At 41.7% G+C, this 27390-nt stretch overlaps 1 protein-coding gene across 2 annotated transcripts in view; it reads left to right on the top strand.

The window, feature by feature from the left end:
- tcf7l1b (transcription factor 7 like 1b) overlaps positions 1-27390 on the top strand; it is a 67599-nt gene that overhangs the window by 15680 nt on the left and 24529 nt on the right. For both annotated transcript variants that reach the window (XM_083904716.1, XM_083904715.1), the window contains exon 4: positions 23984-24067. In XM_083904716.1, coding sequence (XP_083760842.1) covers positions 23984-24067 — 84 coding nt within the window. The remainder of the gene's footprint in view (positions 1-23983; positions 24068-27390) is intronic.

The raw sequence follows: 27390 nt of genomic DNA, 5'->3' as shown, positions 1-27390 counted from the left end.
GCTGCTGGTTCTTGTCGGAGTTATAAATCAGCGTTGTGACTTTGTCGCAGGTCTTCACTGTTGCTGCAGTGTCTCATGTCTCCTGACAGAGACGTGTCGACACATTACACTGACGTACAAGTGTAAAACGTCTGTGCACAGAAGCCTTCACTAGGTCTGCAGACAGCCAGGGGTTCCCAAACACTCGTCGGGGGCCCACAGACGGATTGTGGGGGAATTTTTTTTGGTCCCCCTGAAACAAGTTAGCTCAATTTACCACAATCTTTCAGTGAATATTTATTGTGTTTTAAATAACGTAAAATCAGGTCATCACAGGAAGTGCTGAACGACACTGTGAGCAATTCTTTTTAATCGACTGACTCTAATGATTCATTTACACTGAAAACAACTGATTTACATGTCGCTAGTTTGTGTCCCGTATAAAACCACGTCACTGCAGTTTCATGCAGCCGTGACATGTATGCTGACTCCGCCCACATGGAGGAGGAGCTATAGTTAATCGTGAGCTGAATCCCGGTCATCGCAGGAAGTACTGAACGACACTGTGAACAAATATTTTTGATCAACTGATTCTAATGATTAATTTACACCGAAAACAACTGCTTTACAAGTCGCTTGGTTGTGTTGGTGTCATGCTAGTTTCAGGCAGCCGACCCCGCCCACGTAGAGGAGAAGCTATAGTCATGGAAAATTCCGGTCATCGCAGGAAGTGCTGAACGATTCTGTGAACGAATCTTTTTAATCGACTGATTCTAGTGATTCGTTTACACCGTTTGTGTTGCGTATAAAACCACGTCACGGCAGTTTCATGCAGCCGTAACATGGATGCTGACCCCACCCACGTGGAGGAGGAGCTATAGTCCATGGAAAACGATGTGAAGTGTGGTAAAAACAGAGTTCTCAGCTGAAAACAAAACCCACAGTCTTTTCCCACCCTCACAGGTTCCACCAGACACTTTCTGTTTTTGACGATCGTTGGAGTGACAATGCCGTGGCCTCGCTCCCATAATTGGCCCATGTATCGGAGCATTTTTCCCGTGAGATAAGGCCACATATCGATAATAAGCTAACCGCTGTGTGCCCTCTCGTTCCCCTCATAAACCAATTGTACTTGTTAAGAAGTCACAATGTTCTGCAGAGCATCAAATTCGATTAAAGGCACAAGTCATTGTGAAATGTGTGGCGTCCTTATCCAGCGTCCTGTGGATCCTGTTAGAAAATAAACGGCAGAAGCAGCGGGAAAAAAAAAGGTCTCGATATTTTTAACATGGATTTTAGCCGCGGGGACGCGTCGTCTCTCTTTCACCCCCAACTTATTATGTTCAATTTGAAATGAGGAGATAATGTTGTTGATTAGTTATGAGTGATGGTTGTGGTTGAAGCGCCTTGTGCTCCTCGGACATAAGACACTCTTTAGCGAGAGCGGGATTTCCCCTTGTGACCGACCTCAGATGATCAAGATCATTGGCTTTCTTTGTTTTTAGGCTTTTTGGTGAAGTCAGGTTGATCTGCTGCTTCTTTAAAAAGAGAGGGTGGTTTTTATTTTTCCTATTAAAGAAACATGTGAGGGGAAATTTTGGCTTCTTCTTCTTTGGTCCGTGTTTGCTTTTCTCTTTTGAATCAACACATTTATATCTAAAAATGACTTTATTTACTCTCAAGCACGTCTCTTAATGTGTCTTTTAACAAGTGGCACGATTAGAAATGTATAACTAGACATCGTCCAATGCTGGTTTTTCGGAATTCAGTGAAGCTAATGTCCGATATTTGATGAAATTACACACAAAAAACTTTCTCTACATTGTGTTTCAGTGCAATTATATATTTTTAATCCAAGTTAGGCGTAAAATATTGCGTAACATATGGTAATTTTCCATTTTTCTGACATTTATCGCGATTTTAAGATGTGATATAATCTCTGAAGTCAAACTTTAGAACAATATTCACTGTGTTATCGAAGTTAAAGCCAGATTAAAGCACTTCCACCTCGAAAATATTACCCGCCATACTTTGGGGTTCTCAAAGACTGGGTCGGGACCCACAGATGGGTCGCATGAGATTTTCTTTGGGTCCAACTTTTTAAGTTAAGATTTATGTGTAAATGTTGACCAAAAAACATGCATAAAATGAAGTTAGAAATTTATGTGTTAACCAATATAATGGCGTTACAGACACGGCTGTAACTTACTTGCTAGTTTGTGCTCAAATAAGCTTTTGTTTTGACTCGTATTTGAGTGAAAGTTTGGGAAACACCGATATCTGACGCCCGTATGAGAATATAGAGATATAAATAGATATAAATGCACTTTAAACTGGTGTAGAGCAGTTAAAAATACACCAATAAATCCCACTTTAGAGCCTTCGTCATGAGCTAATTGCAGTTTTTTCAAATTGCAAATACAGTACTTGTTCAAGTGTAAAATAAACATTGGACTTTAAATTAAAGGATTTAGGAAACAAATAAATCACTCTTTCTACACAAAATTTATTCAAATACACTTTTGGGTGAACGTTTGTGGAGTTAATGAAAATAAACGTCAACATAAATAAACAACAATCGGACCATTCATTAAAATAACTGTAGCCGATGTCGTTGATTGAAGTCTCAGTATATCTTGTGTGGAACCGAGGCTGCGATTCTGACATAATCCCTCACCCGTTTACATCATGGCCGCATTCCAAATCCCTACAAATGTGGCTGACTTATTTGCCTCGGATTGAGAGTAGCTACATTAGAAAGAGAGAGAGAAAAAAGAAAGAAAAAGATCTAATCAGGCCTATATGACATGGAGTAGGCCAGGGAGTCCTTTTGTTTGATTTGTACATGGGACGGAGGAGCTGGAGGAGCTGGAGGAGCCGGAGGAGCTGGCTATTGGAAATCCCTGAAGCAGGCTTTAGGGGCAGGTCTGATTCTCGTGTGAATCGGTGGAGGCTCTATAGCTCTCGGCTGACTTGACTGGGGCTGTATGGGCGTGTTGGCAGGGGGAGCGCCACTCATGAATAGGGTCTTTGACTACCTCAGACTTGCCCTGAAAAGGCCCAGGACAAAGACCCGAGGGCAACGGCTTAGAGCCTCACAGCTGAGCTGCAGAATGCTCGGCGCTGGTCTTTGCTCGATTTTAAATACTACAGTGGCTTTTTCCTGCACTCTGGTGACGGAGGCCGTCGCTCCTCGCTGCGTTCACATTGTTGTTGTTTACGGTGCGCTAATGTTTACGCAATCCCTGTGTACGGCAGTGCTGGCGTATGTGCACCAGTGACTCGTAAAAACCTTCTCCAGATGAGCGTCATGTTGCTTTTATTAAGCTCAATTTACTTCTTTTTTTTTTTTTTTTTTTTAACAGACCCACCACTGGCATGTGTGTGTGTGTGTGTGTGAGCTCCACTCCCGAGTTGTTGTTAATTACGGAAACATTTTTCCCTCGTCTTCGTTCAAGATGGCGACGTAAAAAAAAACGCCAAACTGGCAACTTGATGCGCGTGGATTATTCGTGACGGATGTGTGCGACTCTGAGGTTCTGCAGGGGCAGAATGGAGGGAGAAAAAAAAAAAGCCCATAAATCTTTTTGCGCAGAGTTAATGGGGTTATTTGAGTCCTGTCCAGACACTCTCTCCCCACAGAGTGTCTAGTTTCAGATGTCACTCAGAGCTTTGTTTGCCTCCCAGGGTGAAGGGTCGGAGGTCAGGGTTCAGGGCCAGTTGGCTGAGTGGCCACAAAAGCCCCGGCTCTTCCCCCTCGGAGCACATCCGATCTCCTCTTCCACGCCGCCGTTAAAGCCTCAGCGCTGGGATCGCTTTGCAGCATTCTGTCTTCTCTTATTAGAACACGGAATGAATTTTCACCTCTGACAAGGTTTGTGAGTCAGACTCGTGAAAACAGTTTAGAGGGGAGTTTTTATTGCGTAGAACCTTGTTGAAACTGAAGGAATTCTGCTAGTAAATCGCCTTTTTGAGACCTTTCCCACACCCCAAAACTCATGGATTTCTGCAAACTGGTGTAAATTTATGTCTGAGGGGTTCGAGGAAAGTACGTAAAAAATTGAAAGTGGGAGGGGCTTACGAAAATGAAAAAAACACAGCTTTCATCAGGTGACTTTTTCACGTTATTTCACGCACATGAACGAAACTTGTCAGGACGGTCCAAAAAGTCCGATATAATGTTGCCGTACGTCCCACAGGAAGTTCCGCCATCTTGTTAGCTTTGCTGCTTTGCTACAAGCGTTAATATAACAATTTAATAATTTTTCTTCTTCTATTATTTTTTCTCTAAGGAAATCGCCTTTTTGAGGCCTTTCCTATACACCAAAACTCGTGGATTTCTGCGACCGCAACAGACCTGATTCGTGGGAAAGTGCGTAAAAAAAATTGGAAGTGGGAGGGGCTTACAGGAATGTAAAACAGCTTTCATCAGGTGACTTTTTGGCTTGTTTCACGAACATGAACAAAATCATGTCAGGACGGTCCAAAAAGTGCGATATAACGTTGCCGTACGTCCCACAGGAAGTTCCGCCATCTTGTTAGCTTTGCAACTGTGTTCAAACATTATTATGACAAACTGGAAGTGGGATGGGCTTACGAAAATGGAAAAACAGCTTTCGTCTGGTGACTTTTTGTCGTTATTTCACGTACATGAACGGAACTTGGTGCACATGTTAATCGTGTCAGGACGGTCCAAAAAGTCAGATATAAAGTTGCCGTAAGTCCCACAGGAAGTTCCGCCATCTTGTTAGCTTTGCAACTGTGCTCAATCATTTTTATAACAAACTGGAAGTGGGAGGGGCTTACGAAAAGGAAAAACTGCTTTAATCTGGTGACTTTTTGACATTATTTCACATACATGAACGAAACTCGGTGCACAAGTTAATCATGTCAGGACGGTCCAAAAAGTCCGATATAACGTTGCTGTAAGTTCCGCCATCTTGTTAGCTTTGCTTCTGTGTTCAGACATTATTGTAACAATTGAATGCGTGTGATTTCAGCTCAGGACAGAAGAGTTTCTCAGTTTTTCTTTGTTCCACACTGAAAGTTTTTTTCTGTGAGCCCACAGCCTCACCCTCGTCAGCCCCCACCCACAATCTCAACTTTTCTCCCCCCCGCCGCCCCTCCCACCAGCCCTCCCTCCACCACCACCCCACCCAAACATATCCTCCAGCCAGGTTTATTATGCTGTTTCACGCAGACCAAAATTGCAGCTGCATGGAGAACAATCTGGAGCACATTAGCTCAGGCGCTGTGATTTATAAATTGTTTCTCAGGCCATAAATCCCTGCTGTAATTGTGCACAAGCACCCTTCTCTTTCTCCCTCACTCCCCCCCACCTCCAACCCAACACCCCTTCCATTCTCTCTCTCTCTCCTTCTCCGAGTAGCGCTTAATTGTTTGCAGGAGTTTGTAATTTTTCGGATCGCGGAGGGCACACATTCTCTCACAGGCTCCTCGTGAAAAAGACAAACTTTCCGACCACTTGTGACGCTTTCCCCGAGTGGGTTTTTGCAGCTAAAACATCCCCGAACTGCGTCTTCAGTCCCACGTCTATCTCCCCCTCTCTTTCTCCCCCCCTCGCTCTGTGGTTTTTTCGTTCTCCGCATTCCAGAATCCTGCGTAATTGTGAGACAACTCTGTCCCTGGGAATCTGATCGTGCAGCAGCAGCAGCAGCAGCAGCAGCCCTCCTGATCGTAATCACCTCGCCGTTCTCATTATGTCGCAGTGAGGCTGAGAGATAGCAGCAGCTGTACATGTACTGTATTACATGTCCACGTCCAGCCTTGAGTTCAGCCCTCAGTTGTCCGTGGTTCGTGTTCCTGGAGAACAGACGGGATCGATCAACGCTAGCGCTGCTCATATTTTTCACTAATTGAGCTCAAAGTCATTTAATATCAAACCTGACATTCTTCACTGATTGACATACGTGGTTCAGCGGGAGCTGCGGGAGAAAATATTCACATTTAGGAAGCTGAAACGATCAGAAATCTTGTTTTAACAATGAAACAAGCTTCAATTTTCACATTTAAGATCAGAAATCTTGTTTAAATAATAAAATAAGCTTCAATATTAACATTTAAGAAGCTAAAACAATCAGAAATCTCTTTTTAATCATGAAAAAAGTTTCAATATTCACATTTAAGAAGCTTAAACGATCAGAAGTCTCGTTTTAATAATAACATAAGCTTCAATATTCACATTAATGAAGCTAAAATGACCAGAAATCTTTTTTTAATAATGAAAAAAGCTTCAATATTCACATTTAAGAACCTGAAACGATGAGAAATTGTGTTTTAATCATGAAAAAAGCTTTAATATTCACATTTAAGAAGCTCAAACAATCAAAAATCTTGTTTTAATCATGAAAAAAGCTTCAATATTCACATTTAAGAACTTGAAACAATCAGAAATCATGTTTTAATCATGAAAAAAGCTTCAATATTCACATTTAAGAAGCTAAAACTATCAAAAATCGTCTTTTAACAATGAAAAAAAGCTTCTATATTCACATTTAAGAAGCTCAAACAATCAGAAATCTTGATTTAATCATGAAAAAAGCCTCAATATTCACATTTAATAACTTGAAACAATCAGAAATCATGTTTTAATCATGAAAAAAGCTTCAATATTCACATTTAAGAAGCTAAAACTATCAGAAATCGTCTTTTAACCATGAAAAAAAGCTTCTATATTTACATGTAAGAAGCTCAAACGATCAGAAATCTTGTTTTAATCATGAAAAAAGCCTCAATATTCACATTTAAGAAGCTAAAATGATCAGAAATCTTGTTTTAATCAGGAAAAGAGATTCAATATTCACAATCAAGAATCTAAAACAATCATTTAAGAAACTAAAACACTCAGTACTGGTGTTTAAATCACGACAAAAGCTTCAATATTCACATTTAAGAAGCTAAAACAATCATTTAAGAAGCTAAAACGACCAGAAATCTTGTTGTAATCACAAAAAAAAGCTTCAAACCGATGAATGGATTATCAAAATAGTTAAAGAGCGAGGAGACGCAGACCTCGCGACCCAACGTCCCTCCTCCCAAACTCCTGAAAAGCGATCCGTCCTCGCAGGAAATGTATTCCGCTCATAGTTTCAGACGTAAGTAAGCGGAGAGCAATGATGCGAGCGCGAGCCGAGGAATTTGTGTCCAGAGCCATCGGCGTGGTGATGATTTAGGGCCCTGATGGCACCGCGCACAGCGTGATGGAAATCAAGCCTGGAGATTGCGGCGGAATGACTTTTACAAATGTTTCAGGTGTGTGTGTGTGTGTGTTCTGGCGACGCTCCCTCACTACTGCTGACATCGCACATAACCAAAGCTGCCGAGCGTCACCGCACTGAGTTGTGACAGTGTGTCGCACTGCGTAGAGATTTAAAGAAAAATAAAAGACTTTCTCTTTGATTATTTTCAAAATTAAATTGATGAAATACGAATAAAGATCAGAACAAAACGCGGTTACTTCTAAAGACTCTAAACTCTTTAGAGACCAAAGCTAATTATTGTGGTCAAAATACATGTGTTAAAATGCTGAAATTCTGCTTCTTCACTGCTAATCGTCGTAAATCATAGAAGAAGAAGAAGAAGAAGAAGAAGAAGAAGCGATATTTTGTCCCCGTTTAATCTGATAAAATGTGACACTTTTATAATCCTTAAACCATTCACTAAACTTTTATGAAGCGAGTCAAATGTTGCCTTGAGCCGTTGTTTGTTTTTAAAATTCTCGACTTTCGGTGAGCGAGAAATGGCAAATGTCAGCTGGGTTCGTCTGCTGTGACCTTTTATTGTCATTCAACTTATTTTGGTTTAAAATGAGCGGTTGTACGTGCTTTTTTTAAGTTATTTTAATACATATCGATCGAGTCGCCTGATTAATAGGTTAGCGTGTAGCTAAGTAGTAAGTACTTTACTTGAATAAATTGCAAATGTTGGCCTAATTAGCCGATAAATCAAAGTCAAACTTTGTCTTCAACAGTTTGATTACAACTATTTTGTATTAAAACAAGAGAAATTGAGTGCAAATTTTACTTTTTGCAAGTTAAAGAAAGACAGAAAGGCAAATATCGGCCAGATTAGCCGATGAATCGCTCAAACTTTATTTTCACCAGTTGGATTCAACTTATTTTTTAGTTAATTTTACTTTTAGCAAGTAAATAAATGGCAAATGTTGGCCTGATTAGCCAAACTTTGTCTTCAACAGTTTGATTCCAACTATTTTGTATTAAAACAAGAGAAATTGTGTGGTTTTCTTTACTTTTTGCAAGTCAAAAATAGACAAATATCGGCCAGATTAGCCGATGAATCGCTCAAATTTATCTTCAATAGTTGAATTCAACTTACTTTTTTGTTAATTTTACTTTTGGCAAGTAAATAAATTGCAAATGTTGGCCTAATTAGCCGATAAATCAAAGTCAAACTTTGTCTTCAACAGTTTGAACTATTGTGTATTAAAACAAGAGAAATTGTGTTTTTTTAAGTAAATTTTACTTTTTGCAAGTAAAAAAAAAGAAAAATAGACAAATATTGGCCAGATTAGCCAATGAATAGCAAACTTTATCTTCAATAGTTACTTTTTTTTTTTCAAATGTTGGGTCAAATTTTTGTTTTTTCAAATTTTGGGTCAATTTTTTTTCTTCAAATTTTGGGTCAATTTTTTTTTCAAATTTTTGGACGACATAGTATAATATTTAGTAGTATAATTTTGGGTAAAATTTGCAGCAAGTACAAGAATGTGTGTGTGTGTGTGTGTGTCAGCAGTGAGTGAACATACCTGTGGTGAGTGGACGTGTCTGTGTGTCTGAGAGTATGGACAGAGCTGAGGGGTGAGGAGGGGTGAGGTAAAGTGAGGAGAGAGAGTGAGTGTGAGTGTGGATAGCACTGTGGGGTGATAGCGATGTCAGGTAGTAAAAAGCTGAGATGAGGCAGAGCCCTGAAGTCTGTGGAGTCTGGAGATCTGCAAACACAGGGAGGCAGCTGTGTGTGTGTGTGTGTGTGCGTGTGTGCGTGTGTGTGTGTGTGTGTGTGTGTGTGACGGGGGAGGGGAGGGAGGGGCTGAGAGGGTGGGGGGAGGACTCTCAGAGTGAACACAATCAAGCCTCTGTTTTCATAAGACTTGTGGTATGTGAGAGCAGAAACAAATGTGTTTAATTTAGCCCTGGGTTTTTCTTCCTCCCTCTCTCCTCTACACCCACTCATGCCCACCTCACTTTCTCTAAACTCTTTTTTTATTCCTTTCCCCCCCCAACATCTTGTACCTTAAAGGGGTCACTTGTGTAAAAGTACAAGTAGTATTATCACTTTTTATATAGTATTACTGAAGAAATTGACATTTAAGTGTTTTTATTGTTGCATAAAGTTGATATATAAAAGTATCTTATGGTTCCCCCGACATCAGAAACTTTCTATTGACATATACTATATTAAACCCGTGGTTTATTTTATGCTAAATAAAATAAAACTATGTGGAATAATTCATTTATTGAACAATGACAATAAAGTCTTCTGAATCTGATTCTGATTCTATAGATACTAGAACCCGTGGTTCTCAAACTGTGGTACGTGTACCACCAGTGCTACGCTAGCTTGCTCTGGTTGGTCCTGTTCTACTGTACAGTCTTATAGTATCAGTAAAGTACCAAAAAGGGGAGTATACTTGAGTAAAAGTAGTAAAAAGTATTTTTTTTACCAGAAAATAAAGTCACTTTTTATATTATAAAAGTATATTATAAGTAAAAGTCTTAAAGATATGACATTTAAATGGTATGACATCAGAAGACTTTGAAAAGATTTGAAAGTATAAAGTACCTTAAAGGGGAGTATACTTGAGTAAAAGTACTAGTATCTTTACCAGAAAATGACTTTTTTTTCAATATTACTCAAGTAAAAAGTCTAATATTTATAACATTACTGTACTTCAGTATCAAAAGTCATTTTCTGAGGTAGGGCGAGTTGTCTTTCAAACTGGACGGTTGTGGGTTCAATTCACGACACTTTACCCCTTAATGTGAATAGAAAAGCTCCATATAAATACACATTAACTCTTCTTCTTCTTCTGATTTTATTTGGTCGTAACAAAGAGAGTTAGGAGGAAATGTAGTGGAGTAAAAGTCAAAGTTGTGAGAAATGTAAATAAGGTAAAGTACAGACAGCTGCTTTGAGGAAGTTAAAACAATCACACACTGTTTTCCCTGTTATAAAAAAGCATCAGTTGTTGTTTTAATACATATATACTATATATATATGTATATATATATATATGTATCTGCAATAACAGTTGCTTTTGAATGCAGAGGAGTCTTTGCTGCTGAGCTGTGATGTTTTCCTTGTTATTGCCTCCTAAACCTAAACTGCCTTGGCAGGGAAAAGGCCCTGCATTATATTGGCTAGGTCTCATGCTGCTGTCTCTCCACACACACACACACACACACACTCTGCGTCGTTGACTCATAAATGAAAAAATGCAGCAGCGCTTGCCGTCCGTCGCGTCATCGCTTCAAGCTTCTTTTTTTTTTTCACTGTAAAGCGTCCGGCGAGCATCATCCAGCAGAGCGAGCTGGAGTTAATTATAGCAAAGCTTTAACGGCCGTGAACGAGGTTGACTCCCTAAACTGTTAAAAATATAAAAAAACGTGTGTGTGTTTTCCTGTGACTAACAATGACACGCAGGAAATGCAACAAAAATAAATAACGCGTAGAGCGTCGTGACACGGGATCACGCCGACTTTAATCCTGTGTGACTTTGGAAAGCGGATCTCCAGGTACGAGAAAAACCACATAAGTGACTCCGCAATAATTGACTGGAATAGCTTTTCTCTTTTTTCACCAGATGCATAATTATTCTCTTGTGTTTCTAATTATACAGTGAGTTTTATGTGACCTGTGTAACACACACACACAGTTACTCACTTATTCCTGACGACGCCATATTTTTAAGGACTTTTCCTTTAACCGCGTGAAAAAGTCGACCAAAAATATTGTTTTAACAGGAAGCAATAACTTAGGATCTTTGTCCTGCAGAAAAAAAAGGAAGAAAAACCTGAAAGAAAATAATTGCTAGGGTTGCAAAAAATGCAATCTCCTGCTGGAGTGTGTGCTCACACACACACACACACAGAATGTTAAAGCAGCTTTAACAGGGGTGGATGTGTGGGGGGGGGGCTTAGGTGGGTTTTTCTTGGCCCTGTTCTCTGTTAATGCTGTTTTATTACTGAAAGTGCAGTAAATTCACTCCCTGGACTTTTCAAATAAACCAAGTCTGGGCACTGGTGCAGAATATGCATGAGGCTGTCGTCGTAGTCGTCGTCATCGTCATCGTAGTCCTCGTCGTAGTCGTAGTCCTCGTCGTGCGGCACCTGATTGTTCTGTGGGAATTCAAGATTTTAACGCCCGGAAGTCTTTTGTTCACCGACGTGGACACAAACTGGAATAAAGACCATGATTTAGAGAGTTCATTTTTGGTCATTTAAAGGTGCATTATGTAATAAATCTAAAGCAAATGGCCATAAAATCCTCCTAATATGTCACATAGACTCAGGAATAATGTTCATATAACAAACTGAACTCACCAACAACAACAGTACAGACAAAATATTTGCATTAAAAAAAATATTTTGCAGACTGCAAATCACGTTTTGGCGTCATGTGGCGCCACCTACCGCTTCTACCAATCATTGCAGTCAGTAGAGTCTCAGCTGCCGAGCAACCACGGGTTGCCAGTTACGTCAGAAAATGAAACCTAAAAGACCTCGGTGTTTTGAATTTGAATGTAGTAACCGTTTTTGGCCACATTCTTACATATGGCGCCTTTAATGCAATAAAGTGTCAGATTGTACACTGTAATAAAATTAAACTCAAAATTTCAAGGCAACTCGCTGCATTGGATTTTTAAATTTGCAGCCCAACAAAAGAGCTCGAGTTTTTAAAAAAGTTCCATCAACTAATGTTATTTTGTTAGAAAAAGTTGTAAAATTTTAGTTTTTAATGAATATTTTCTACATTATCTGAACAAGATTAGTTAGCCAAACTGTTTGAAAAGAGAATTTTGAGTTGGCACAACTCTAACTGTAAATTTATTGCATCAAGTTGCCTTGAAATTTTGCGTTTTCTCAATTTTTTTTTATTTTTTTTTTTTTTAACAGTGTAGGAGATTTTGTGGTTTTTAAAAGAAAACATGTTATATGTGCATCTTAACGTATAGGACAAGGCAGTTTTACAGTTTTGATACTCGATTTGATTAATTTGAGTCATTTTTTAATGATTAAAAGAAGTTTCCAGGGTCTCAAATGTGAATATTTTCTGCTCTCTTTGCTCCAAGTGACAAAAGAAATCATTAACAAGTGATCGGGTTTGACAGCACAATAAGACGTTTGTCTTAAGAGAAGCATTTATCAACCTTTTGTCTGCACCGAACTGATGGATCGACTGTGAAAGTCGTCACGTGTTGCAGCACCGAGCCGAGTTCAAGTCAAAGTGACGTTAACGCGCAGTTTTAAGCGGAATTAAAACGGATTAAATACACTTTCAAACAGTTTCGCAACAGAAAAGGTCAAATAATAACACGGTGTAATTCATTTAACGCAGTTAAGTTGCCATTTAAACAGTTTCTAAACAGGAATTTGTTGTTTTTACTGTTGCAAATGTTGAATTTGGTCTGATAAACGACACAGAGGAGACAGCAGCAGATCCCTGTGTGTGTGTGTGGCGTGCAGACACAGTGTGACCGCTCACACACACACACACACAGTGTGGTGGAACCATGTTGGAAAAACCTTGACGCTGTGTGTCGAGCAGACCTCCCTCGTGCTGCCTCCCCTCTTTGCTCTAATAGTTCTTTTGTGTACAAGAGCATGTTAAGAGGCCAATGAGCCTGGCCTTAATGGGCCACGTCGCCATGGCGACCGCAGCACTCTGGATGTCTGACCTTTGACCTTTTTTCTTCTTTCCCTTTTTTTTGTTTTTACCCGGGCCGTGAAAAGAAGAGCGCGCGATGACCAACGGGGGTCACAATAGAGGCCGGGAGAACTCGGGGAGTTCTCCTGTCATAGTCACTTAACTTCATTCCTGCACGGGCTAATGGACACTTCAACTGTGCTCGCCATCATCAGCAGCAGCAATCTGCTATCTCTGCTAATGCTGCTGCTGCTGCTGCTGCTGCTAACCCTGCTAATGCTGCACCACAGCCTTGTCAGGGTTAATATCATATATAAAAAAAGAGACAACGAAGGTTTTTTAAAGTTTCAATATATACGTAATACCGAGAAAATTCAAACCCCCAGCCTTTCGTCCTACATCAGCGGAGGATAGAGCGGTAAAAGATAATTGAGATTTTGAGTGAAATGCACTGTAAAAATTTTTTTTCACAATTTGCTAGATTTACAGCCCAACAAAAGATCTCCAGTTTTTAAAAAGTTCCATCAACTAATATTATTTTGTGAGACAAAAAGTTTGAGAATAGAATTTTGACAACTCTAACTTATAAGTTTGATGGAACTTTTTAAGAACTTCGCGTTGCGCTGTAAACTCCAAAATTGGTTGCCGTAAGTTTTCTCAACTTTTTATTTTTTACAGTGTGTGTAATTGTGTTAAGTTTCATTTTTAAATTTTAAATTATCCAAACAAAACATTAGTTAGCAAAAATGTTTGAAAACACAGTTTTGACGACTCTAACAAAATAATATTAGTTAATGGCACTTTGCCGTAAGTTTTGTCAACTTTTTATTTTTTTACAGTGTGTGTGATTGTGATTGCTTCTAATTTGTGCAGATCTGTAGAATATGATGTGTACGTACGCTTAGGGACAACATTTAATCAAAAAAATAGTGCTTTGATGCACTTTTTTTTTGCTTTAACAAATAATTAATTCACAATCCTTTACATTTTTCAGCCCTACGATCCAATTTGATAAATTCGGCTGTAGATCAGTGTCTCTCCAAGGTTCTTACGGCGTTTTATTATGCTAATTATTATGCTGTTATTCAATTTATTTATGTAGTTTAAAAGTAGATGCAGAACAGCGATCATAGAAGAACAAACAACACTATAATGGATATTAAATATGAAAGTTCTTAGAAAGTTCACACATCATAGAAATCGATGAAACTAAATCAATGCCCGGGAAATGGAGCATTAATTTATTACATTTTGAATTAAATGGCATATATTTACGTTGTGAATCAGGTCGCGGTAGTTTGTCACCTTCAAAAAACATGTCAGTCTGTATTTAAAGACAGAGACCGACTCAAAATATTGACGTTTTGTTTCATGGAGGAACAAATAAAACCCAGCACTGACTAAAGAAAACCCACGTAGGTCGACCTCCAACATCGATCCAGTCCCGCTTTCTCTTCCAACCCGTCACAGTTTCACTTTTTCTTTTTAAAAACACACACATTTGCGTCGTTTCTTTTCTGTTCGGCGTCGGCCGCTTTAATTAATAACTTCCTCCGTGACTAATCTGCTTACTTGTTAGCAGACTGGATAACAGGACACGGTCTCCATTAAGAGCTTTACAGGTCTGAGCAGCTGAGCCGCTTGTCATTTCCCCATCAATTACACACTAATTAGCACAGTGACTGCCGCGGTTTTGCTTGAGAATTGTCAGCGTTATTGGCGCTAATGTTGGGCAAACAATGAGCCTTAATGCAAACTCCGAGCCCCACTTATCACACGCTGCTTTGTCCCCCCCCCCCCGCAAAAGCCTTTAATTGTCTTTCATGCATAGATTGTGGCTGGAGGTGTCAACGGCCCTGCGTGAGCAGGTGATCGCGGCAAGAAAGAAAACCAGGGGAGGAGCTGTTGTGTCCGGGCCTGACGGGGACTATTGTTCATATGGGTTAGAGGGACAGTCATTAACACCTCAGCCAAACAGCAAGCTGTGTGGGCCCATTTGTTTTCTCTGTGTGTGTGTGTGTGTGGGTGGGGGGGGTTAAAGAAAACAACGGGGAGGGGCTCTCACCGCACAGCAGGTGATTGACATTATCTGCTGGAGCCATCTCCGTGCAGGCATTCCTGCCGCTACGCTATTCACCACAAGTTGAGCGAAGCCATTTCACAAGCGTCAGAATGCTGCTGCTGCTGCTGCTTTAGTTTAAGACAAAGTCCTTTATTCACACGTTTGTTTGACTGTTTGCTGCTCACTGATTGACTTAATCTTATAAGTCAACAACACACGTCTAGACTTGTGTTGTTTTCATCGAAATAAACGTGGAATTTTAGGCCAAAGTGTTTAAATTTGGCAGAAACTGAAGGTAAAACGTCAGGATAACAATCACCTGGTGTGTTTACAGTAGCCCAGAATGGACAAACTGCACTCTTAGAAATAAAGGGTTCCAAAAGGGTCCTTCTACAAGGGCTGAGGTTCTACCTGGAACCATTTGCTTCTTACATTTTATTTCAGAAAACTGTCAACAAACAAAAAAAAAAAGGTATTTAATTTAGTAAAATTCTAAATGAATGAAGCACATTCAATTTAAATTTAGCAAATTTCATAAATGTGTCTTCATATAACTTAACTAAGAACTAATAACCTCTCTGTACCTGGAACCATTTGCTTTCAAGTTTTCTTGGCAACACTAATGGTTCCAGTAAGAACCATTTTGATCCAGAGTACCCTTTAAAACCCCAATCCCGAATAAAGGGTTTTAAAAGGGTTCTTGGTGGAACCCTCCAAAAGGGTTCTCCAATGAGGACAAGCTGAAGAACCTCATATGGTTCTACTTAGCACTTTTATTTCTAAGTGTGTGATGCTAAATGAAAGCGAGGATCTTCAGCCGCGACACGCAACTTCCCCAATGTGTTGCTCAATTTTACATGCGCTACCTGGATTAAAGATTCAGATTAAGATTTAAATACAATACAGATTATGTACAAAGCACAAACAAAGATTATCCAGAGGTGGGTTTGAAATTAAAGACAGTCAATGTGGTCTTTCCTATGTAAAAAAAACTATTTAAAATAAGTTAAAAGCCATTGTTTTTCAGTGTTGACGTTAAGTTAATGTAAATAAAGTTAAAGCTATTGTTGCTTTAATCACATTTAAGGGAACATTCTGACATTGTAAGGTCTGTAACGTAGCTTCAGCCTCTGCTATTTTTAAGTTCACGCAGAATTTAGACTGTGTTTTGATTCGAAAACAATCGCGTTCACATAATTGTAGGGCTGCGTTTTTTTTGTGCTGAGTCTGATTGAGATTTATTCGACTTTAGCACGTAACTTTTAAGACGACGACTTGGTAGATATGATGATAATTGTTCCTTAAGTTGGCAGAGAATTAAGTATTTATTATTCCAGTTCCAGTTTGTGGACAAAACAACTCTCTTGTGTCCTGAGCTCCGGAGTCGTGCGGATCGTCGTGCAGATAGTTCCGACTAAAGTTTTTGCTGTATTTTTTCTTCCCTGTCCTTTTGGCAGCGAGTGTGACTTAGTTTGACGGCAAATGTCCAGACATCTGTCTCTTTCTCGCACCGCTCTGATGTCGCAGCTCTGCACACTTCACACGCGACAAAGACGCTTGGCTAGGTTTTTTATTATTTTAGAGCGCGATGTAACAATCAGAACCCAGCTCTGGCAGGACCACATGCCCCACAGCATATGTCGGTTTCTCACAGTTCAAAAAAAAAAAAGTGGCTCCGGTGCCGAGTCTTTTTTGGAAAAATCCAGCACCGTCGCTGCCACCCTTTGTCGCATCTGGGTCCCGTGAAAGTAGCACAGTCTACTGATGTCTATTCTGAGTGTTGGAGGCGATGGGGAAAGAGCTGGAAGACAATTAGAGAGCTGCAGAAAAAAAAAAAAAGGAGGGAATCGGCTTAAACTTGACTTTAGTTGCACATTTCCTTCAGTAGTGAGTCCGAGGCTGTGAGGCAGCGCTGTGCCAGGTCCCAGCTGTGAGTCACCGCCATATGTCTGTGTTTGTTTCTAATAAAACAAGGGCACGTGTAAAACGCTGCGAAATGTCTCGCAGTTAAATCCATATCAGTTTTATTTCTTGTTTGAGACGTTGAACAGCACTCAAGCCCCGTCATAAATCTCAAAAACCACGTCTTTTTGTTTCCTGAAGCAGCTCGTCCGCTAACGCTAACACTAACACTCCCTCCCTCTTTCCATCTCTTTCTGCCTCGTGTGTGGTCGTCAGTTATGAGTCATTTTTAAATCATTCTCTATTGATTTATTATGATATTTATTATTTATTTATCGTGGTAAATAACAGGCAAACACGAGCACCCTGTAACTTGTGCTAATTTGTAGTCAGAACTCGGAATTTTTAACTCTGTGGCTAGTTGTTAGCATGTTAGCAGTGCCGTTATGGGTCTTCCTACCATTCTTTAAAAATACTACTCATAAAAGAACTTTAAAATATAAAATTCTTTGAGCTTAAACACAGCCTTCACTGTTGTCTCAGTGGCTAATTCTTCCTCATCCCAAGCACAACTTGTGCCCCACTCTTGCTACGCTAGGTGGCTACATGCCCCCCGTTCCAGCTTGTTATTATTAGCACATGTAAGATTAAGATGGTGGCTAGTTGTTAGCATGTTAGCAGTGCCATTATGAGTCTCTCCACCATTCAAGAACGTTCAAATATAATTCTTTGAGTATAAAGACAGTCTTCACACTTGTCTTAGTGGCTAATTCTTCCGTGTACTTGGTTTTTCTGGGTCAGAGGGAGTAGTAAGCTAGTAATTTGACACCCAGTAGCGTCATACCGTGGTTCCATGTGTTTTAAAAGTCCAGTTTTCTGACTCTAACGCTGATAAATTTTGTTCCTCGCCAGCAACGACCCGCCACTTCCTCGACCGTGTGTTTTCTGAAACGTCTCGTAGACTCAAACGTGCTAATGCGGCAGTCGTAGCTCGACTATGCCATTTAATTGGATTACTGTCCTCGTCCCACTGTACAAGCGCGAGGCCTGGGAATCCCATTTATTGAGTGAATTCTTGCTACGCTAGGTGGCTACGTGCCCCCCTCCGTTCCAGCTTGCTATTGTTAACTAATGTAAGATTAAGATGGTGGCTAGTTTGTTAGCATGACGCTCACCTCTCTTTCGAGTCTTTCTACCATATATTAATTTAAAGCTTCTTTAAAGCTGTTGGAGCATAAATTCAGTCTTGTGGCCTGGATTTGGCCATGTTTTTCTTGCTTTTGTCTCCTCCTTTTCTTTCTTTTGTTGCACCACAGCCTCTGCTATTACTTCTGGGTCAAAGCTTTAGCGGCGGCGGCGACTGTGGAGCATGTGCAGAGCATTTAGGCCACTTTAAGTCCGAGCGAACACAAATGCACAGCGCGGTTATTTTCGACTTAGCACAAGTACGCATATTTTTATAATGAGTTAGTCAGTGCTTACTTTATGCAAATGCACATAAAGAGTGAGAAAGTTTGGAGCTCGGCTGCACGGCCCTGCAGATTCCTGGCCTTTTGTTTCCTGTAACAGCTCACAGATTCACACTCCCCTCCCTCCCTCCCTTCTACCGCCTCATGTGTTAGCGAGTGTTTTCACCGCTTCACTCCGGACTGAAGCTAATGTGACAGTGTTACGCGGCAGGCATTACCTGGCTGCATGTGTGTGTGAGCCGTCGCTGCACACTGGCACTCTGGCAATTAAAAGAAAAGTAGGCGCTCGGGAGAAGAAGTAAAAAAAAAAATCCGCTGCCTGGGGGCATGTTCCTGCGTCCTGGCAGAAGCTGTCAAATAAAGGATGGATTTGGGTGGGAGAGCTAGGGTGGGCACGGCCCCGGCCTAGACCAAACGCTCACAATAGCGCTCGTTTCATTTGTGGAAGAGACCCGTGATTGACATAGATTAGACAGAGAAAACTGCATTGTTTTGGGTTTTCTCTCTCTCTCTCTCTCTCTCTCTCTCTCTCTCTCTCTGCGTCTCTGGAGAGCAGCATTCATTAGGCAGCGCTGCTACACAGCAGAGTAAAGTTTCAATGGGGAGCGATCAGCCTCTAAAAGCAACTGCCTCCTGACAGTTGTATGGACTTGGGCCCATTAGTTTGGAACCCACGATTCAGCCTTGAGCAGTATAGTGAAAATGAAGAGGGCTGATGTCAACTCCAAGAATTCTCCAGCCCCCTCCCCCCCCCACCCCCATTTTTTCTTCCTTTTTTTCGGAGGGAAAACGGGTCCCCTTCCCCCGCCTCGGCGCTCTGTTGGACCCCAGCTGTCAGGAAACAATACCTCTGCCTGCTCCGACAAACTCATTCCTGAAAATGTTTTTTTTTTTTCCTCCCCCCCCCCCCCCCCCAATTCCGCCTATAATGTCTTTTCCATTTTTAACCCGCAGCCATCCGAGCTTCCTTCCTCCTTACAAACCCCTGTGAGTGATGAATGACGTTTTTTTTTTTTTCTGTGAATGTGTGACTCCTCCACTCTCTGCTTGTTTGTCATCATTTGTCCTGTCGCGGAACTTTTTGAGAACGTGGACAAAGCTTTTGCGTCCATTCCGTCCGTGCAGGAGCATTTGTCAGTCACACGTTAAGCCCAAGTTATACTCCTGCGTAAAGTACTCTACGTAGGTTACGCAGAAGGCTGTCGGGGAGCCTCTGCGCCGTCTCCGACTGCGCGAAATATTTTGTGTCCATCACTCCGTCAAGGGACAACAGAGACGGCAAGAGCTGCGATTGGTCCTCAGGACAGGCCGAGCTAACTCTGCTCTGTGCCGAGTGTCCATAAGGGCGGAGCTGATCACCGCCGACAACGTCACCGCCAAACTATAAATACGTCATATCTTAAAGGTCACATAGAGTAGTCCTGTTGCACATGTATGTTAGTTATGGAGGTCTACTTACATACATTAACTTGTTTTTATGCTCAAAAACCTCCTAGTTGCTGTAAATAAGCCGATAGAAATCTCTCTTTTCTGACGCTGTTTCCCAGCCGCGATATTTCAGACTCAACTCTCTCACCCAGAAGACAGACTTGTGATTGGCCAGTACCAGGAAGTGACATATTCAGCACACCCGCTCTCAGAAGCGCAGCTCCCCCGCTCTCAGAAGCGCAGCTCCCCCCTCTGGAACGGTGGATGCATTGCTACTCATTATCAAAACATTGTTTTAAAGGTCACATAGAGTGGTCCTGTTGCACATATATGTGAGTTATGGAGGTCTACTTACATATATTAAGTTTGAAATCTGTCCTTTTCGAAGCGCTTGTCAGTCGCGCTATTTTTAGCCGTAAATCTCGCCCGAGAAGACAGAGTGTGTTGTGATTGGCCAGCCAGCATAGAGCCTTCCCACCTGTGTTGTGATTGGCCAGGTATCTGGAAGTGACGTAATCTATCACGTCAGCTCTCAGAAGCGCAGCTCCCTCTCTGGAGCGGTGGATGCATTGCTACTCATCAAAACATTGTTTTAACAATGTTTAAAAATAGCTTCGTCACGACTCCCCGCCGCAGTCCCTTTATGACTTTAAACCGGAGTCAGACCCAGAGTCAGAAGACACTGTTGCTCGTGAAACACCTCCACAACGGACGTTATTCTTCTTCTGCGGTTCAATGTACGCAACCGGATGTGCCCGGACTACCGCAGGAGCAGGACGATCGGTTGTTCAGGAGAACCGCTGCTTACGTAACGTTAACGGGATTTTCAGTGATCTCGTTGAGCCCCGAGATTACAATAAAACACAACGTTCTCAGCAATGGCTGAACTGTTTGTTTCGAACCGTCGGGCTTCATAAACAAGGTAATGACGCAGATACACACCAAAAAAAACAGCGATAATAGGAACTTATAGCTTATAGCGTCACGACTCCCCGCCGCAGTCCCTTTGACGACCTTTGACCCAGAGTTAGAAGACACTGTCGCTCATGAAACACCTCCACAACGGACGCTATTCTTCTTCTGTGGTTAAATGTATGCAACCGGATGTGCCCAGACTAGTGCCCGGAGCAGGAGGATCTGCTGTTCCGGAGAACCGCTGTTTACGTAACCGGACCGGGTTTTTTCAGAGATCTCGCTGAGCCCGAGATTACAATAAAACACAGAGTTCTCAGCAGTGGCTGAACTGTTTGTTTAGAATCTTCAGGGCTTCTTAAACAAGGTAATGACGCAGATACACACAAAAAAAAAGCGTTAATTAGACTCTAAATGGCTAATTTCTCGCCTCAAATGATCTTAAAACTGCGTTCCGTGACACAGAAAAGTGAGAAACGGCCACTGTTTCAACAACAACAACAACAGTCTTTCTCTCTCGTTGACGCCATTGCTCACTGTAGCACAACAACCTTGCGTAGCGACCCCTACTGATCGGGTGGGAAATTGCAGGGCGTATCCGTCACCACGACGCAGAAGTATGAAGGTCTCCGTGGTTAACGCAGTCGGATAACGCATTACGCATGTGGCCTTTATTCTTACACAAATGTTTGTGCGCAGGACAAACAACCGCCATCGTGTACATGTGCGTCGGCGGCAGATTACAGTGGATCGTGTGACACGCGTGCATTAAAAACTCTAATTATAATCTGTGATACTGCACAAACCATTACCCCCTCAATCTAAAACCCCACTTTTTTTAAATTCATTTGGAATTGTACGAGGGGAGAGAGTCCACATGCATGACAAGCTGCTGTATCCGGTATTTAAAGTGATTCATAAACCAGATGTTTGAGCCGTGCTGTTGCTGCTGCTTCATGCTATCATCATTGAGCAGGAGAAGAGGAGGAGGAGGAGAAGGAGGAGGAGGAGGAGGGTTGTGTCAAGCCGTAAATCTCAAACCCCTCTCCTCGAGTATATACGTGATGTCACAGCGGCAGAACAGGGCCCGGGCAGCAGGAATAAGTGGGATTATCACAATAAAAGAACGCAATAGCAACAGTTAATGATCATTTGTGTCTGAAAAGTTGTGAAATCAACACAAAATGTGGTGGCAAAATAAGAGAAAAATCGAATTACAATTAAAGCTGTAGTACGTAACTCACGAGGATTTTGTGGAAGTTTATGTACGGCCTCTGTTTTTGTTGTTTTGATCAGAAACCTTATTTTCTTATGGAAAAGGGCGTTTGTGTGTATACAGCAACAGACCCGGGGCGGGCGGAGACACATCTTGATTCTTTTTCTTGCACACTTTTTTGTGTTTTATTTTTTACGTCAATTTTGAACCTCTGGAGTCATCTCGTCACGTTTAAACTCAAATTGGGGAGACATTTAAACTCCTTTGACAACAGGAATAGGAGTTTATTATACTTATTTATTTAAAACAGGGACAATGCACAAAATCATTCATCTCGTAAAACAAAAAAAAACAAAAAAACGTATTGAGCTAGGTTATAGCCAATTTTGCTAATTTCCGCCTGTAGTCCCTGGGCAGGTAAGAACAGATGAAATAACAACAATATTAAAATCAATGGTTTGTTTATATTTAAAGGTGCATTATGTAATAAATCTAAAGCAACTGGCCATAAAATTCTCCTAATATGTCACAGAGACTCAGGAATAATGTTCATATAACAAACTGAACTCACCAACAACAACAGTACAGACAAAATATTTGCATTAAAAAAAATATTTTGCAGACTGCAAATCATGTTTATGTTTTGAAATCATATTTTGGCCTCATGTGGCGCCACCTACCGCCGTCTAACAATCATTGCAGTCAGTAGAGTCTCAGCTGCCGAGCAACCACGGGTTGCCAGTTACGTCAGAAAACGAAATCTAAAAAGACCTCTGTATTTTGAATTTGAATGTAGTAACTGATTTTGGCCACATTCTTACATATGGCGCCTTTTAAAAGTTACCCACAACACATTTTGATTAAAACAACTTTGTCATCACAGAGTTATTGCTGTCAAATATAGCCATTACTTTTTATAATGATATAATCATAACATTAACAGTCATTGTCTAACTAACGGGGACACAGACAGCAGCTAACATTAGCGTCAGAATGCTAGCTGGATCTAACGCTAAAGCTAACTAGTAGAAGCAGTGCTTCAAAGGTGCTGATGAGAAATATCCTGCTGTGGGTTAAGTAAGAAAACGATTTAATTTCTATACTTTATATTTTGTTTATAATGTGAGTTATTTACAGTGCAATGTATAATAATAATAAAAAAAATTAAGCTATTTACAGTATTTTATTTTTCTATATATTGATATTGTCTTAGGTGGGTTCTTTACAATGTAAAGTTTGTATAGGCTTTTACAAGTTATTTACAGTATTTTATTGTTCTTTACATTTATATTTTCACATACTTTATTTATCTCTCCGTTCCTACAACAATATAAAGAGAAAATTTGAATTTTTCTGGCATATTTACGAATGGTAATTAATCGTGATTAATCGTGATTAATCCACAGCTACCCTGTGATTAATCTGATTAAAAATTTTAATCTTTTGACAGCCCTACTTTTTTCTTTTTTTTTTAAAGAAAGTAAATCATCTGATATCATAGTATATATCACTTTCGTATTTGAAATTCTAGGAGCAACAATCCTAGAAATGAGACGAAAATGAAGGGGAAGTAAACACTTGCACAACATCTCATGATAACTGTGTGTGAGAAACGCTGATTCTGAGGAGGAGGAGGAACAATGTTCCAGGTCAGGAAGCCAAACCCCAGTGAGGCGGACAGACAGGTGTTACCTTCCCTGTTCCCCTGCCCCGTAGACAAGGGCGCTTCCTTCCAGCTGTCTCTTCCCACCCCGCTCAGCGACGGGCGCCCACAGCTGGACACTTGTTTTTTTTCCCCCTTCCCCTCCCTGACAAACGGCGATTTCACAGTCCTGCATCAGTGCGCTGCGTTCACATCGTTCTCGCTGCTCTCCGCCGTGCCAGAGGAACGACTGTGTGACCGAGTCCGGCACAAACTGTGGCTCTCATACAGGTGTCTGCCGCACATCTCTGCGGCTTTAACACCATTCGTGGCAGGAGAAGATGCTCTCCCTGTGGTTTAGACACCGTCAATTTTCCTTCCCCTTTCCCCCCTCCGTGTTTTTATTACTTCTGCATGTTTGTGTCTTGTTTTGTTGTTTAAAATCCACTCCGTCTTCTCTCACCCTACAGTACCTGCAGATGAAATGGCCTCTTCTGGACGTTCCCGGATCAGCAGGACTAAAAGACGCCCGCTCGCCAACTCCAGGCCATCTCGTAAGTGGATACTTAAAAACCTTTAAGACGGGATGGAAATTTGATTACATTACGACAATAATGTAAAACATCAGCATGAGCTGGATTTCATACGGAATTTTGGATAAGCGCGAACACGGGAGTTTAGTGTGACGTTCGTTTGTAAATGCAGTGCTCGACAGGAAGTGCTGGGGGCGGTGTCACGTTCCTTGTCTGCTTTCACTAATCGGGAACATGTGACGTGACTGAAATGACTGAAACTCCCTCTAAAGTACGGGAGAATTTCACTGAAAACAAACCAGTGAAACTCACGTTGATAAACATCTCTGGTTATCTCTACAGCCCGCGGCTCAGAAACAAACCATGTGCTGCGTTGTTGCTAACACAGCACCGATGCGACATTAGCATAGCTTGTGAGTCCACTTTCATTGTCATTATATTGTTCAATCAGCCTATTAAATCCCTGGTTTTCTCTAGGGCCTCTGGTTCCCAACTGTTGCTAGAGGTATTTTGCTAACTGGCTGCTAAATCAGTGTCGATGTTATGTTATGTTAGCTTAGCTTGTCAGTCCAGATGTTTCTGCACTGTCATTGTGAACAGACAGGAACACACAGGTCATGTTTTTGCTCTGTGACCAACTGGTGAACATGAGCGAGTGAATTGAAGCACATGTTTACACTTTTGCAGCTTTAGCTAACACTGTTTAGCATAACTTCATTTCCCAGAATTCCTCCTCTAACGTCACTCTTTCCATTAAGAAACAGGCTTGGCCATCTTAGGTCTATGGTCAGTGATAAACTATGATTCTTCTGCTAAATTAGAGAAGATTATTGTTAGATTAAACATCTAAAAGACATTTATTTGTCTTTAGAAGTTTGAATTTTTCTCCCTGTTGATCCAGTAAATGGAGAGAAAGTGGGATAAAATGTGGTCGTTCCAAGGAGGGGGGGGGATAAAAATGACATCATTTCCATGCTGAAATGACCAAATAACTGAACCATGGTGGTCAGTACATTTATGAATGTGGGAAATCACCAGCAGAGTCTCTTAATAAATAGTTTGTGGCCTTAATAATATGCTTCCTTCAGGCTCAGCGTCCTATACCGGACGTTTAAATCAATTATCAGCGCAAATCTCGTCAACTGATTTGGAGGAATCCGTTTACTCTGAACCATATAATAAAATTCTTTAATCAAACTACGGCCGTAATGTGATTATTCACAATAATTAGGTTGTGGTGTGGGGACGCGGTTCCAGTTCCCACCGTTTGCTGCAGACCTCACAGACCCTGTCTGTCTGTCTGTCTGTCCTGTCCACCTGTCTGTCTGCGTTTGACACATAAACACAGTCTGCTGCATAAATCTCTCAGGTTTGAGCCTCCTCTCCATTCTTGTACTTTCCCACAGTGGCGTGAACGAGTCACCACCACCACCACCACCACCAGGGCGCTGTGGTGTCTCACTGTGGTTAGACAATGCGGGGCCTCAGCAGACCTGTTTGGTCAGTGGTGTCTGCTGCTGAGGGACTCAAAAACAACAGATAATCAAGCAGCCCGAGCCGGTGGCATCTATCTTATCAGCTTGATGGTATCGTGGCTTCTCTGAAGGAAGTGGTGTCAGGCAGAAAGAGCCTCACGCAGACTCCAGAGAGCCTCGCCTCGCGTGGCGTCCAGAGAGTCTCGCCTCGCGTGGCGTCCAGAGAGCCTCGCCTCACGTTGCATCCAGAGAGTCTCGCCTCACGTCGCGTCCAGAGAGCCTCGCCTCACGTCGCATCCAGAGAGCCTCGCCTCATGTCGCATCCAGAGAGTCTCGCCTCACGTCGCCTCACCTCGCGTCCAGAGAGTCCCGCCTCACGTTGCTAGAGTCTCGCCTCGCGTCCAGAGAGTCTCGCCTCGCGTCCAGAGAGTCTCGCCTCGCGTCGTGTCCAGAGAGTCTCGCTTCACATCGCGTGCAGAGAGCCTCGCCTCACGTCGCGTGCAGAGAACCTCGCCTCACGTCGCGCCCAGAGAGTCTCGCCTCGCGTCCAGAGAGTCTCGCCTCACGTCGCGTCCAGAGAGTCTCGCCTCGGTACGCGTCCAGAGAGTCTCGCCTTGCGTTGCGTCCAGAGAGTCTCACCTCGCGTCGCGTCCCGAGAGTCTCGCCTCGCGTCGCGTCCAGAGAGTCTAGCCTCGCGTCCAGAGACTCTAGCCTCGCGTCGCGTCCAGAGAGTTGCGTCGCTAGAGTCTCGCCTCACGTCGCATCAAGAGAGTCTCGCCTCGCGTCCAGAGAGTCTCGCCTCACAAGCGTCCAGAGAGTCGCGTCGATAGAGTCTCGCCTCACGTCGCATCAAGAGAGTCTAACCTCACAAGCGTCCAGAGAGTCTTGTCTCACGTCGCTTCAAGAGAGTCTCGCCTCACGTCGCGTCCAGAGAGTCTCGACCTCACGTTGCGACCAGAGAGTCTCGACCTCACGTCGCGACCAGAGAGTCTCGCCTCGCGTCGCGTGCAGAGAGTCTCGCGCCGCATCCAGAGAGTCTCGCCTCACTTTGCTGCGCGGCCCTTTGACCCGACTTACCCTGAGTTTGTGATGATTCGTTCCCCCTGAAAATGTGCATCGCAGATGCAGATGACAAAGTCCTCATTGATGGGAAATTGTTAAGAAAGGGGGGGGGCTGTGTTTGCTCATGGGAATCCGGGACAAACTTAAGATTTAATGGAAAACCAATTAAACAATATTTAATTAGAATAAATGCTGACCTCTCAGGGACCTTTGTGCTGATTTCTGAGCGTCACAGTGTCATGACGGGACAGATAAAGCCACAGTAACACAGTGTTCAGTGTCATATTGTAACTACTGTAAGCTTCTTGTGTCTTTGTAGCGAGCTAATAACTAATAAAGTTTGGCTCCATTGAGTTTTCGTTGTTGTTCACGACAGAAAATGGATTGGAATTGAGATTATAAACACTATCTGGATTATTTTACCCTCACATCTTCTTACATTTACACTCATTTTCATTGAAAAAAATGAAAAAAATTTAATTTTAAATTTTTTAAATTTAACACAAAATCTGGTGTTCATGTACAACTACAGTTTTTTTTTTTGTTGTTGTTTTTGAAATATATGCATTGAAAGTTATTCTGAAAATATTGCATTTTCTGGTTAAAATAAGCACATTTTAAGAAGGGGTGGGGAAAAAAATCTTTAAAAATGTATTTAAAAAAACACCAGTTTGTGTTATTTGTGTACAGTTTATTTTTGTAACTTCTGGAAGAAAAAGGCAGCTAGCTTGAGCTTTTATTTATGCTAAAGTTATTTTTTTTGTACAATAAGTAAGTTTTTATTTGTTTTGAATGAATAAGTTTGTC

This window comes from Microchirus variegatus (assembly GCF_963457635.1).
Source record: "Microchirus variegatus genome assembly, chromosome: 18".
Taxonomy (NCBI): Eukaryota; Metazoa; Chordata; class Actinopteri; order Pleuronectiformes; family Soleidae; genus Microchirus; species Microchirus variegatus.
Note: the sequence above shows the minus strand (reverse complement) of the source record. Positions and strands in the feature narration are given on the sequence as shown.